Raw genomic sequence first — 15863 nt, 5'->3', positions numbered from 1 at the left:
AGTAATATTTTTTTATTTGTGGAATGTATTTTGCATGGCATCATAGTCGAACTATAAGTACAATACACAAAAAGAATATTTTCTATAGCATATACTCCATGCTAAAATCATCATCATAACACATACTTATCACATTTTGTAAATGATCAGAGTCTAACGTTTGAGTAATCATATGTAATAACAAAATAACAATTTTTTTGTATATTGAGCAAATTGTTTGAGCAAAATACAAGTATAAAAAAATGTAAGAATTTTTTCAAAACTATACATCAACCTTTTGCACATGTTGGGAAATGAAGAAAACCCCTGATATATATACACAGTCAAACCTTGTTAACGGGTCACCCAGATAACACATCATTTTGCATAACGAGTTACTTTTTTTTTACAATATCATTGGCATTCAATGGCATTCTTACATTACTAAACTCCTGACAATGCATCTCCACACTCTCTTAACATGAGAATACCCTTCATAAATTCTCATAGAAATCAGAAACTCTTCATACAATGTACAGTGTATGCATATACATGCTAAGCTTGATTCTCACGTATTGGTGGTTTTTATGGCATTTGACAGAACATGGGCTCCCCAATAAGGGAGCATGGTCAACACCTTCAATAGTAAAAAGCCTCTGCACGAAGCTTTGATATCACTGAAGTTGTCCCTTTTACCTGTAGCCATTGGATAAAGCAGGCCGACATATGTAAAATCTTTACTTTTTTTCTGCAGTATATCCAATGACTGTAGGTGAAATGGACACCTTCAGTGGCGTCACGAGCTTTGCGCTGAGCCTTTCTGCCATAGAAGGTGTTGGCTTGATAGACTTTTATCTGGAGGAAGGGCACAAGGATGAATCAAATTTTGTATGAATGCTTGTTTATGCATCACGAATTTGGTGCAAAATCACAAAATTTGTTCGCTGCTTAGAGGACTGGCTATAAGATAGGAAAGAGTGCATGATCGTCTTAAGAGTATCACAGGGCCCTCTAACAAAAATATATTATGGACCTCTACACATAGCAGGAAGTATCTGTCTACCTATATCCTTAGTTACTCTCAAAAATCATGGTACCAAATCTCATCGTCACTAGGACTAGCAATGCAATTAAGGCCCTGGGTCACATTAAGATATCTCTGAGAGAGCCATGTGACAGACTCCCAATTTTTGTCTTCATGCATCCCTTCTACATCCCTGCTGGACATCTAGTCACATCTAGTCTTGGGCTTTTGAAAATTTCAGAACTGTGGGACAAATTAAGGTAAATAATATAAATTAGTAGAATTAACTTGCATCTACAAATTTCCAAGGTTAAATTCGTTTGACTGATCAGTTTGTATAACATGCATGAATTCATCATTAGGGGTAGAAGGAGTAGAGCAATGTCATGGCCCATTACGTTTATCGGGTTACTCTGCTTATGGAGTCATATATATTTGCTTTCCCAAGAGTGACCCCCACCTAACAAGGTTTGACTAATTAACAATTTTATCTAGGTTCAAACTAGTTAATTAGATTTTTGCAGCAGTTGTTCAATGAATGAGATTTTCTCGGACTAAAGGGTCATTATAAGAGTCGATTTGGCATTTCTGTAACACCAGCTGTTGGCATCATCAGGAGATATTGGCGGGGCCTGTTTTTCAAAAGTTCTGTGCCTGGGCAAACACAATTTTTTTGGGACTTTTATATATAGCATCCTTTGAGGCAGAGGCACATATGGGGTAGGAGGGCGAGTTCCTCCCAAAGACAATCAAAAATATTTTGAAAAAAATTATCAAAAAAAAAAGAAAAAAAGAAAAGCCGTTTGGCATCCAAATGGACTTGGAGAATTTGTGGGCCCTAGGGGCACATGCATGAAACAGACCCCAATATTGGATGATGCTGATTGCAACAAGCGGTTTTGATCCTGCTCTGTTTGTTGTAGTTACTTCCACCTGATATCACTAGGTTTTAATGCTTAAAGGCTAACTTTCACACAACAGCAGTTTTAATAAAAATCGTCAAGCCCCGTCACTTTAAGAACCAAAATTTTAAGTTTTGCATCCCGACTAACTTTGCTCAATGCATACGAATTCACTGATGTGTAGCATTCCAAGCAACAATTTCTGAACATAAAACGGTTGAGCTGTTCTCAGTATCAGATGGTGCTATATGTTGGCTTGTGAAACACTTTATTTTTTGTACTCATAGAATACTAACGTGAATACCTTTGACCTTTGAAGACCGGATACACCCCGCTTCCCATCTCAGAGAGATATCGAAGCGTTCCCGAAGGATGGGTGTATCCGGAAAGTTTTATTAAAAACAACGTAACATGACCACCTCAGACGAAGGCAGCAAAATAAAATAATTTACATAAAAATTGATCGCCAACTTCTGAAGTCATATAACAAATAAATAAAATCTAAACAATCAACGCCAATGGGCAATCAAAATTATAAACGGGATTATAAGATGCTGGTGTCGTCCATCCCATAAGAATCCAGTAATCGTCAATTGATCGAATGATTGCCGATAATCTTGGTATATACAATTTCGAATCACTGTGAATTAGTCGCAGATCATCATCGTCTAAGCCGCCAGTCGTTACCGGAATCGTTACCGGGTGAACTGAGATCATCACAATTCACTATATAGCCGAGTAAATAACACTTAATTCGTCCTTGCCATCGATGACTTGATTCATCTCCTTGCAGGTGAACTTGCTTCTGTTTTCCATTTATCGGTTACTTTTGTTTTGACGCCGACGTGGTCGAAGATCATATTTCCTCCTAAGATCAATCGCTGGGGCTCTTGCCGGTTTGAACTCGTCATCGCTCCCACCGCTCAGACGCGCACTTCCAGTCTTCTTAGTATGTATGCGATGTAAGTTGCTATCGAGGAACAATATAATCCACCGCACCCGAGCAAGGCCCATAGGGCTCTTCAAAACTCTTTTTTTGAAACACAGTCGACCGTTTTCGGGAATAGCACCAAAATGAAATTTTTTTGTATATGGGCAAGATGTCAGGTAATGCCATAAAGATCCAATCTCACCACAAGCACACATGGCGTTGTCCGACTTCTTGAAACGTTCTAGATACGTCGGTAATGGGCCGTGCTCAGTTATCATGATCACTTTCTCTCTAGACCAAATGGAACTGTTCCAACGGACGCGTTTCTGTATCTTATAGGCATCTTTATGTGCATTCTTGTCCCATAGCTGTTGCCACTTTTGTAACAGGTCACTTTTTAGCGCCTGTTTGATGTGACTGCGAGGTAGCAAGAGTTGTTCTTCCGTTGGGAGATTAAGAGCATCTTTGGCCAATCTGTCCGCAATTTCATTCCCCGCTATTCCTGCGTGGCCTTTGACCCATTTGATACTGATAGACGGATGGTCGTATAAATGCTTGCGTATTCGCCGAGTATTTTCATGTGGAGTGCGCTGATCACGAATCGCATTAATACTAGACGCGCTGTCAGTATATATCGTCGTCTGCTGATTTTGCTTAATCGCCCATTCTACTGCAGCTAGTATGGCCAGAACCTCCGCCTGAAAGATACTGTTCCCTTGACGCAACCGTCGACTCCAAGCCTCTTCAACAGATCCTTCTGCATTCATAACTACGTATGCACAGGCCGTGGATGTCTCTGTTTTTGAGCCGTCCGTGAATATACTAATAGCTTCATCCGATGAGCATTGTTCCGTACCAGGCAGCGGAACTTGATTCTGGAACAAGTCCACACTGGGATGATGAAGCCAACTCTTATTATTCCCTTCGTAGGCATCAGGTGTTATAAGAATTCCGTCCATCCAAACCTCCTTACCGAAATGCAGGATTGTAGATCGACGAGCGTCATATTCAACATATAGGCTGAGCGGAGGGTTTCCCGTAGCAGTATACAGAACATCATTGGCTGTAGTTCTGTATGAACCAGTTACATACAATAAGAACGGACGTTGGGCAACATCGAGTAATTTACGGAGTCTCTGTGTCGGGTTTTTATACCAGATGGCGCTTGCATATGAAATCTGCCGTTGTACAACCGATCTGTACAAAATGTTCCTAAATTTTTGGCGTATACCCCACTTTGGGCCTGCTATTCGTCTCAATTTTTGCATGGTATCTTGAACCTTATCAATTTGTTTCGCCACATGCGTCGTGAATTTGAACTGATGGTCAATATGCACTCCAAGATATTTCATGCATTTAGATATTTGCAGTCGAACACCATTGATTCTTATGCAGGGACGTTTTTTCTTGGGGTGTGGCCATAGTAATTTAGTTTTAGTCACCTCCATGCTGAGACGATTATCTTCTAGCCATTTTGACAGTTCGTCAAACGCGGCATCCGCAGTGCTGCCAATGTCGTTGGGAGTTCTCGCCGAGATCACAAACACCAGATCATCGGCGAAAGCTTGGACATAGACATCCGGTCCCCAATTCTTTTTCAGCAGTGAGTCAAGCACGATAGACCATAGTAGCGGACCGCTGCATGAGCCTTGAGGACAGCCCATGGCCTGATGCTTTTCCGCGTCTCCTCCATCAGTTGGCATCACAACCGTTCGATCTTTTAGCATGTTCTCCACTATACAAATGAGATTGTAAGGAATTGGTAATTTTCGTACAGTATTGATTATTATCTCATGGCGGACCGAATCAAAAGCACCGCGAATGTCTATGGAAACTATGGCAGTTACTTGACCTCGTCGATGTCTAGTCGTGATCTCTTCCATCAGTGATTCTATTGCTTTTTCTGCCGAGCCACCTGTACGAAATCCGAACTGTCTTGGGCTAAGCCAGTCTGCCTTCTCTAGATAGTAGGTGATCCGTTGCACCACCAATTTTTCTAGGACTTTATCCATTGTAGAGAGTAAACAGATGGGGCGATACGACTGCAGCACCCCTGGATCCCTATCTTTCTTCAGGAAAAGCAAGACCTTACCACGTTTGAAACACTTTGGGAACACCGACAACTTGACTAAACTATTGAAGATATCTGTGATAACATGACCATGGGCTGCGACTAGGGTTTTCAAAAGAGGAATATTTATGTTATCAATACCCGGAGCTCGTTTATTGTTCAGTCTTCTGACTATTTGATTGATCTCCATATGAGTGAATGGTGGGTCCGTCATAATCATAGATGGCGTGTATGGAGTCAAATTTATAGTATCCGGGAGGTTCGGAAAAATCTCCTCCAATTGTGCTTGGGCCGCTTCCAGCATCGTGGCACCAGTATGTGGACCGTTGGACATCATTACCAGTGGTGGTAGACGCTTCGTTTTGAACATAGATTTGTATGCTTGTCCAAATGGGCGGCTTTCCTCTGTGCAAAAGGCAATCCAACTAGTCGTTTTTGCCTTGTTTACGGCCTTAATATGCCCTGCTCTGAATTTTCTAAACTCCATCCTCGCCTGTACTCTATCATCACCCTTGGCCTTAATGAAACGACGCTCTAGTTTACGAAGTTGCCTGCGTGAAGCTGCTAACTCATCGGTCCACCATTTCAAAGAAGCAGTAAGACGCGGTTGTGCATAGCCCAACACCTGGATACATCGTTCTTTCAGCCGCTGCATTGAGGCGTCAAAGCATGCATTAACCTGATCCTCGTCCAAAACCATATGAAGTTGTTCTTGGAGGTCCATGAAGATCTGCTCTGTAGCAGGCCTGATCTTTGCTAATCGTCTTGTGGTAGTTCTATACTTCGTAGGTTTTTGATATCTAGGCGTAATATTGAGTTGTAGATGGATATATTTGTGCGCACTATACGAATCTTCCGTACCTACTGACCAATCGGAACGCCTGTAAATATTTTCTGACGTTGTAAAAGTAAGATCTGGCCATCCTTTTGCGTCATAAAATTCGTAGGTAGGTCTTGTCCGTCTAGAATTAAACAGAAACAAGTTCCTGCTGGTGAGAAATTCCTGCATCGCGCGCCCTCTTGGATCCGTCGCTCGATAGCCCCACCACGAAGAATGACAATTTGCGTCCGCACAGAAGATAATGTCGATACCTGGTGCTGACTCGCAAAGATCACCCATCTCCTCTATGGCTTCGTCTACTTCTTCGTACGGAGAAATGTATACACTAGCAATTATAAGTTCATGTCCCTGCAGACTTATCTGAACAGCTACCAGGTGGCGGTCAATCTTGTACGTGGCCGGTCTAATATGAGTCGATGGGACTAATATAGCACTTTTGCATAGTTGCGCCGTCCACGACTGCCATGATTGTGGAATACCACGTAAAAGACCTCTATTTTGCCATGGTTCTTGAAGTAGAACCACATCTACTGACTGTGCTCTTACGAAAGCCTCCATATGTGCGATACAGATCTTAGCTTTGTCTGCATTTAATTGGAGGAGACGAAGTCCGTGTCTTACTTGGTTGTTTTTTGCCGAATGTGACGTCATCAGTTTCGTGTTAATTCACTGCCTAGATTCAGGCCCATAGTTAGTAACTTACTGTTACACCTTTCTCTTCGACCATCACGCCTTACCAATCTCTGCGTCGCTGATTAAATAACTGGTGAGTCGACTGCAGACCTATTGTGAGGAGAAAACTGGGACATTCTCTGCTCCTCGACCTGTGGTCCGTGTTAAAGCGGAGGTCTTGCGCCATGTTCATGAGCACACAGTCAACACATCTGCCCGTTCTGTCCATATGAGTGTTGATCGGTTGAGTATACCCGGTCATCTGCATTCGTCTCGTCGATACGCCTCGTATATTTTGCCGATGGCGATGGCATCCGAGTTCACGTGTGTCAAAATATACCCGCCTTTCCTCACGTACTACTCCTTGTGAGTGATGGTATTTTCTTCGTCGTTGGTCTTGTCGAAAGTGTTCTCTCGCTGTACCCAGTGTACTGTCCCTATAGTCGGAAGTATAATGGTCAGACGTAATGTGTTTCCGTCGGTGTGGTGGATAACAGTCACGCCCATGAGGATCATAATTAGACCTCCTGACATTTCTTTCAGCATCAAAATTGGGAGGGTTTGTGGCCTTCCTACTTGACGGCTGAGCCAACTGCTCTTCTGCGTGTTGTACCTGACTACGTCTATATACCTTGAAAGAGTCTAATTTCGCCGCACCGCTGCTAGTGTTGGTTAGGTAGCTCATTCGCTGGTGACGAGCCTGGTGGGTTTCTGTTGCGTAAGTGTTTTTGCCATGCCGACTATTTTTACTGCCCTGAAGTTCTTCTCTCAGTTGCTTACGGCTATGTGTTGTTGTTACGGTATCAGTCCCTTTCATAGTTCGGTCATAGTCTTCACATCGTTCAGCCCAGGAGAGTGGGTTGGATTGTCTCTTTTCGTTCACGTCATGCGATGAAATTACCTCGGCTTGTACATCTGATTCCACTGGGTTTGACAAGTGTAGTGAGGAGATGTCCACGCCCTTAGTCCTTTCAGGTGCAAGCCGCCTGCCCGATAATATTTGATATTTGGACCACTTTTGGCCACTGTCTTCCATTTTTACAACTTCTGCCCACGTTCTCTTTAATCCGAGGGAGGAAGGTGACAACACTTTTTCAGCTGGAAGCACAGTGCTATTCTTCAGTTGCTTATTCGAATGCAGTTGTGGCCAGGCGTCCACCTTTTCAATTTCTATCGAAGGACTGTTCGTTTGCCGAGACCTGTCAATTTTGACTTTACGTTGTCTCTGAGGTTTGGGAGGTTCCCAAGGTAAAGTGGTTTCGTTGTTCCAGCTATCCTCAACGTAAAATATCGAGGTTGGCAGTTGAGAGGATACTGTCGTCGTTGGGCTAACACAGGCATTCCTCTCTCGTGGGGCGTCTGGTCCCGTACCATTATATTCTGTATCACTTTGGGAAGCTACTACAAATTGAAAGTTCTGTTGCCGCTCGTCGGTGAGACAATCTTCCCGATCTGGTGAGTCCACGTCCGGAGCATGATCCAAGATCGTCTGAGTTTCTTTGTCAATAAGTGGACCAGTTTCACTCCGACACACTGACAGATGATCAGTTTGAGTGTCTCTACTAATAAATATGTTATGTTCTCGCTGATTCACTCTCTTGACTACTGACTGCTTACTTTCGTAACACGAAGCGACCGTTAGAACACCATCCGACCGAAGTTCATTCGTACATGATACGATTGGAGAACGTTGTATGCTAGTTTGGCCCATTACACGATCGCTGACTTTTTGGGTCATTTTGCTCTGTAATCCAGGGAAGGTCACTTTGCTTGATTTACTTTTGACGTTAGAATTCTTCGTAGGCGAGGGTTGAGTTTCTGACTGCCCAACTATCTCCATGACCAGGTCGACTAATAGACGACGAATACTGTGTTGATCATTTAATGACACCTTGTGCCGCACCTTTCCCGAGGAGAGTTTTCGGGTGTCTCGAACGAGATTCCAAGTCGATTTAATTGCATCTATGGTGCCTTTTAGCAGGCACTGTAGACTTTCATGATCACTGACAGGCAGGCGGTGATGGGATCTGCCCAACGAATCTCTTCGGGGATCAGTTAAAAGTGTCCAGATGTTCCACGCAGCATCATACGTATAGAAGTCATCAGCATCGAGAGTTTCATTCGTTTCGTGGTCACCTAAGATCGCTTTTACCACAGAAGTTGGCACAATGTTCTTTTGGGTCTGGGGATGCAAAGCCGGAGTCACGACATCTGAAGCACGAACTGTTGATTTCAGGAAGTTCCTCTTGGGAACTAATCCGTAGAGGGGAGTAGCAGTCTTCATTGAACATTGGCAGCTTCGTGTTGCGTAGGAAGGTGTCCCAGGTCCACCGGATAAGTCCAAAGCATTCAAAAGTTGCGAGCTGCGGATACTGGTGACATCGATATGGTCGTCCGATGACGTGGTGTTATTCATGGCCAAGTGGTGTCGCAATTGTTCAAATTTCATGTTGATCAAAGATTTTGTTCAGTAATGTGACTTTGTATTATCCTTGCTGTTGTTTGTGTTAATTTTATTTATTATACCTTATTCTAGGCAACTTTACTTATAATAATTATTCTCGGCCTTTGAAGGAACAATAGTGCATCTTAAAGTAATCTGCTCTCGAGGCCAGCCGAAAATAGAATTCAAGAATAAGAACTCCTTTATATTACAAATAATAAGATTGGCCTTGTTACACATGTTATGGAGCCATAGAAGAATAATACAGCCTCTACAATAATGATAAATCTATAGGCTTGTATTAAGATGGCGGGTTTCATAGAATTTACTTTGAAATCGATCAAATTTTAATTAAAAACGATTTTCGATGATAAATTTGAACCGAACATTTATGTCACACATAAAGTACACAAAAATTATTCAATCAGCCGACATTTGATGAATTTGAAGTCCAATGGGAGGGCTAACGCTGTAGACAATGGCCGACCGATCCGCAATTCACTCGGCGCGATGTAAGTGAAGATAACTTTTCATCTCGACGCCGTAGACGCTTGCTTCGAAGTTCTAAAGAGTCCTTTCGATGTCCCCCAACTCACGGCACACCAGGATCCGTCAGCTTACAAATGGTTACGCCGGGATATGATGTAATTCCGGAGCTCCGTCAAAAGACGTCTTAACACTGTAGAAGCCATTGTCGTTTAACGTGAATACCAGATTGCATGCTATAACGAGGCAGGGATGCAACCGGGACTGCTTTATTATGAGTAGTAACTTCAGCATTGATTTTCAGCATAAACTTAAAATAAGTTTTCGAAAAACAAAATATTGCAACAATTTGAATTAGAAAACAAACATGATAATGAGTTGGACAGCTATTTTCTCAGCCCAATATATCAAGTAAATAGATATTTTCCTGGATATTATGTTGATGTGAACTCAGACAGAAAAAGTCATCTGGTCTCTGCCAGGACTCGAACCCAGGTCCTCTTGCATGCTGGGCAAGCATATTTTTTTGAGATGACTTTTCTTCCCGAGTTCACCTCAGCATAATATCTAGAAAATATCTGTTTCTTTGAAACCTGAAAATATTAAACCTGTGTAATATAGATTAAACAGTAAAAAATCAGAAATTTTCAGCGCAGATTATATACTGCTGAGTGACATATGTAGCTTATTCATCGGAAACATTAGAATAAAAATATTTAAAAAATTAATTTGTGTAAAAAAATAACTTTTAAAGATTTATAGATGGCGTATAGATACAAGTACAAAAAAATCAACAATTTTCCTACAAAAACGTGACAAACAACCTATTCCATTCCTCAATATTTCATTATTGATGGATTAAATTTTTACATGTAGATTACACATCGCCATGGACTAAACAATATTTTTCTTCAAAGTAGTGGAATTTGAATCTGCGTGCTATACCTAGGAAATTAAGGTAAGTCAAGAAACTTGTGGTCAAAGTGCCAATAAAAAAAATTCTGTGGTGAAATTATGTGAACATTGATTTATCAAATATTTTGAGAAATGAAACGATCAATTGTCCTAAAATTTTGGAACAATGACCAGATATAATGCAAAAAGTGTTAACTGTAGTATACGAGTGCCAGGGGCCAATCTGGCCGTTCCCAAACTTTCACTCAGTCAGCAGAGCTATAATATAAATATGCCATTAAAATATGAAACATGCAGTTAGATGAGATTTCCACACAGATTGATAATAATGCAAAAAAAAAAAAAAAAAAAAAAAAGACCTGCACTACTCAAAATAAGAATGACCATAAATATTTCGTCACTATTGTTCATTCATATTTAATCCTTGCAGAAGTAACTCATCTCTCATGCAGCCCACAAGAGTAGTCCTGTGCAAAATATGGTCCGCAAGTTTGTGTATTCACACGTGATAGCTAAAGTACCTTATATCATCTTTTTTCCAGAAGATTCTGAACATGTTTGGTGCTCTTTTCCAAGGCACGTAACGAATCTTGAATGCTTTTCAACTGCTTTGAGAGCTCAATATGCCTTTCTTCCAATTCTTCAAAAGAAGTCTACAAAATGAAGAGACAGGGAAACAGCTCAAACATATTTATGTAAGAAAACTGACAGACATTTAAAACTGGTACAGTGCATGCTGCTTATTGTGATCATATTGGGACTCTGGGTATCTGATAACAATAATCAAATACAAATACAACGCCACAACAGGCAAATTGCCCAACGAGGTGGCTGACTTAACATCATGGATCCGCGAGCCATTTTTTGGAGGCTCTACCTACTACTGCTACACCACACATGCACCCCGCCCACACCACCACCCCCCGCGGAACCCCCAACGAATCGGTACATGCGGGATGTGCGTGTATGTGTAGTACAACCTGACGTAAAGTTTGTTTCTGTGTAATGTTTGTTATGTGTAGTGCTGCAATCTGCCACCAGTTTTTTCTAACTATGAGTGAAGTGTTATGATTGAATGATTTATCGTTGTAGGACTGTTGCTCTCTGTGGCAAGACTTTTTAAAGGGGAGATCGGCTCGCATTTGCGCCTTGAAGTTGGGAACCACAGAAAACCAACTTCAGCCGACCACCACTGTGGGGTTCGAACCCGGATTCTCGCATCGCGAGTCCGTCACTATAACCACTTGACCACCACAGTGGCACCACAGATAACTATATCTGAAACAAATCTGGAAGCAGATATGATCATATGTCCTATTCAATTGAGCGGGACATATGAAAATGGCAATTCGTTATTCTTTCCCACATAACTGGTAGGAAAAAATCTCTCTCTCTCTCTCACACACACACACAAAATATTGTGCCATTCTATTTTTTTTTCTAAAACCGGATATTTTCCTTTGAGTGAATATATCCTGCATTATTAAAATATGACATCCACATTTGTTATGGGCATTTTTTTCTCAGCCACCTCATTGGGCATTTTGCCTGATATGGCCTTGAATTAGTATTTAGCCATTGTGAGAAGTTAGAATGGAACTATGTAATATGCATTACAAATTATGATAACTTCTTCAATGTACATTCATAGATCACTTGAAAAAATCTTTTCACCAAGTAAAGGTGAATTTGGTCAGATGAAAGAAATGGACCAAGAGCTGAAGTAAGGTTTCTTTTTTTTACCTTATGGAACAGACCACTATAAGGTCATTACAGAAGCAGCTCCACACATACACGGATCATAGCGGCTACAACGACCTGATTGGGACATGGTGAACTGATGAAGATACATTTTATCCCCAAAGCAGAATGTGCCAAAATCTGCGACGTACATAGCAGAACAATTAGCGATACTGCAGAACAATTTGAAAGAATTTTAAGAAAAAGTGCAAAAAACATTATTACATGTATGGGGATTTTTACCGCAGAACATTTCCAGTCAGCTGAGGGCTCGTCGCAGAACAGTGCTAAACATTCTGCTTTGGGGCATCTTCTTACCTTCTACATTGTGTTGAAGGTTGATAATGACAACTTATAGGGAAAAAAATAAGTTTGCTTCAACCTTAACTATGAAATGTGAAAAAAAAACCTTTTGACGGGGAAAAAAATTTATAACATAACCGATAAACATGAACCGAAATCCTGATAAACGAAGTTTTTCCCATGCTATGATACAGGCTTGTTCCTTACTTGGCGGAAGCGATAACAATACCCAAATGATAACATCATCTGTGATTCTTATAAGCGGTGCTTACTGTATTTAACTAAAATGACAGTTACAGCAAACAGAAATTCTTAGATATGAAAATTTCAATGAGTGTTTTTAGCAGACAATTTTACAACACTGTTTTGAATCAAACACAGAGACGACATATATTTGTACACACGCAACTTAAATTTGAAAATGTATGACTTATTTAATCATTAATGAGGTTAAATATTTAATAAATTAGTTAATTGTGTGAATAAGGAATAACTTATTCAGATAAGGTATGAAAGTTAATTTTTTTAATCTCTGCCTATGCTTTCTCATTAACTAGTTCCTAAAAAAATGATCGATTAACTGAATTTTAATCCTTATTCATTTAAACTGAGAACTAGTCAAAAATTCTATTAAAAATGTGTATTTCCCCCAATACTAGTTATTTGCTCTATCAATCAAAATAACATAGACAAAAATACAAAATTCAAGGCACATGAAAAAAATTATTTTGTTATATCTGTGCTTGCTATAAGTGGGTCTGACTCTAACCAAATAATGAAATCATTGAAAACAACAACTGTCCCAAATGTAACATGCACAGAGAATTTTTTGGGGATTTAATTCACAATACATCATCATATGAATTTATTAGAATCACTTTAATCAATGTTCTTTTCAAAGTACATCTATATAAAAGAAAAACCAAAATACAATAATTACCCTGAATGTTGAAGTTGTTGTTGGAACCGGGGCACTTCTTATTTTTAGCAGTCTCAGGAGCCATGGTATGTTTTTTGTAGAATTAGGCATCAAAGTCTTTTCCTTGATCACCCATTTTCTAAGTGCCATAATTGGAAGTATGCGCTCAACAGTTAATACCAACTCTACCTAGTTGATTAACATACATAATGTCAAATCTTGATTAGTTGAATATGCAGCGACAAACAAGAAACTTCCAGATTATTGATATTATTGCAGGTGATATTACTTCCAGGTTATTGATAGTTCAACTTGTTAGAAATTCAGATTTCAGAAGGGGAAAAAGGATTTCTTAAAATAACAGTGCCACTTACGAATATCGTATTAGTAAGAAAAATATAAAACTGCTGGACATGAAGAAATTGGCTATGATAAATTATTCTAATTCATAATTATTGAATGAGAATATAATATACATATATATAAATGGCCGCACATATAAGTATACAGACATATGTGGAATACTTGTATAAAATAAACTTATAAATAAAGAGCAAGCAAGATTATTCTCTAAAAATATTAAAGGGTATATATTACACAGTATTAAAAGGGATGTTTTACTTTTTCAACAAAAAACTTTTCCTTGAGAATCAAATGTCATCGATGATTTCTTTTTTCTTTAAAACTTAAAACATTCAACCTTTGGAGAGAGATAGATGGGTTATTTTCTCAGCCCAAGATATCAGGGAAACATTTATTTTCTGGACATTATGCTAAGGTGAATTTGGAAAAAAAAGTCATCTTGTCTCCACCGGGACTTAAACCCAGCCCTCCAGCATGCTTGCCCGGTATTCAAGAAGGACTGGGTTTGAGTCCCGGCAGAGACAAGATGACTTTTCTTTCCGAGTTCACCTCAGCATAATATCCAGAAAATAAATGTTTCCTTGACTCAACCATTGCTTTCGCATTTTTGAAAAAAAAAATCTTTGCATCATCTCATTTGTACCGATGTTTAAGCACTGCATTTATTAGCAACTATGCAAAAGCTAAATTGTGATTTCGACACGACCAGACATGCAGCAAATGATTTGAAAGCACAGATGACAAAATTAATTATGATGGGCAGTGTTTATCAAGAAAACTGGAGTAAAAGGGGGAGGGAAAGAAATGGTCATGAATGCAGCACCATCAATTCCTCACTGGGAGAATACAAATTTAAAAAAAATCTCATATACAAAAACTTCGACTTGAAGAAAGAAGAAAACTTCAAGTTAATCCCCATTGTGATGAGATGGATCTTGTCAATCATAGGCAGAAATTTTGGATGATGGGCATATGCAGCTCATTTAAAAAGTGTAGTGGCATATGGCCACTTCCATTCGAAGAGCCTGTGTCCGCTTATGCTCATAGCATAGGTGCACAAAACTGATATGAATATTAGGGTTAACATTGAACAAAACGAATGGGTTTGGTCACAGACAGAGGACAAGGATTGCGATTCTACAGCCATGGATCAGATCTGGTGGTTCAGTTGAATTCCCATGATTTTCAGAACAATGCTGAAGATGAAATTTCAAAATATTGGGGACATAATAATTACTAAAAAAATACTTGAATCGCAAAATTTTATTTCCACTTGAATCACTGAAATTATTGTCGAATGTATGGCCGACCCAGTTGACAAAATACATTAGATGATGATTCTGAGGAGTTAGAAAAAAGTGACAGTAGAGAATGCTGGAATATGCTGTCTCATTCTTTGGAGCAAACTTTGTTTCTAACCAAATACGGCTCAGGCTCTATCATTTTTAGCCAATTTTAACAATTGCACTTGTCAATGGATGAGACCTTGTTGGAGAAAACTTATCAGGAGCAAACTGAGAAGACAAAATTATTTGCAGCTCTCTTGCTAATATTCGTAGATGCCACAAACTTGAGGCTGTTGGAGTCCCCCACAATAATTCAAAAATGCAATGCATCCTTCCGCACCCCCTAAATATAGGCTTGAGTCTCATATATACGGGAAGAATGACAGTTTTCAGCCCCCCCCTCAATGTTTTCTTCATGTCAGCGCCTCTACCAGTACTGATAATACTGTGGAAGTTCAACGAGCAAAACACATATGCGTAAATATAAGCTTATGGATTATTATTTGAAATAAGGTATTATAGTAAGTAAATAATTAAGTAATAATTAGTACATAAAAATTGAGAATTGAATGAAAGAAAAATTCAAACGTGTTTTATTGTATTTACATTCTGTATAATTGAATATTTATTATGTGATGACAAAAAAATTTAATTAGTGTGTAGTAAACTGTAGTGCAGTCAATGCTCGTTATGATGACCCCTTGTTATAGTGACCATTCTATTATAACAACCGATAGGATAAGACCTAATTTTTATTATTATTATGATGTGACTATCCTATATCTTTTTATCCCAATATAACATTGGTTGTCTACATAACGATGGGGTCATTATAATGAGCCTTGACTGTATTTTTTAGTTTTTGTCAATTGACATTTTCACCCTTTTTGGCATGTGTTTTTTCTTTCTTACACAAAAACTCTATTTCTCGAAATGTCTGGCAGTGCCATCAGTATTGAGATAGAGAGGTTTGACTGCATTAATAAAA

General features: G+C 39.5%; 1 protein-coding gene across 1 annotated transcript in view; it reads right to left on the bottom strand.

Moving 5' to 3' along the window:
- LOC149089106 (uncharacterized) overlaps window positions 1-15863 on the bottom strand; it is a 60718-nt gene continuing 44855 nt past the window's right edge. Inside the window, exons 23-25 of the mRNA XM_089237245.1 lie at window positions 13248-13415; window positions 9575-10917; window positions 1-2209 (exon numbers count right to left, since the gene is read on the bottom strand). Coding sequence (XP_089093371.1) covers window positions 10792-10917; window positions 13248-13415 — 294 coding nt within the window. The 3' untranslated portion in view covers window positions 1-2209; window positions 9575-10791. The remainder of the gene's footprint in view (window positions 2210-9574; window positions 10918-13247; window positions 13416-15863) is intronic.

This window comes from Pholcus phalangioides, unplaced genomic scaffold (assembly GCF_987345545.1).
Source record: "Pholcus phalangioides strain wild (caught in Gottingen) unplaced genomic scaffold, Ppha-v1.0 ptg000002l_1, whole genome shotgun sequence".
NCBI lineage: Eukaryota > Metazoa > Arthropoda > Arachnida > Araneae > Pholcidae > Pholcus > Pholcus phalangioides.
Note: the sequence above shows the minus strand (reverse complement) of the source record. Positions and strands in the feature narration are given on the sequence as shown.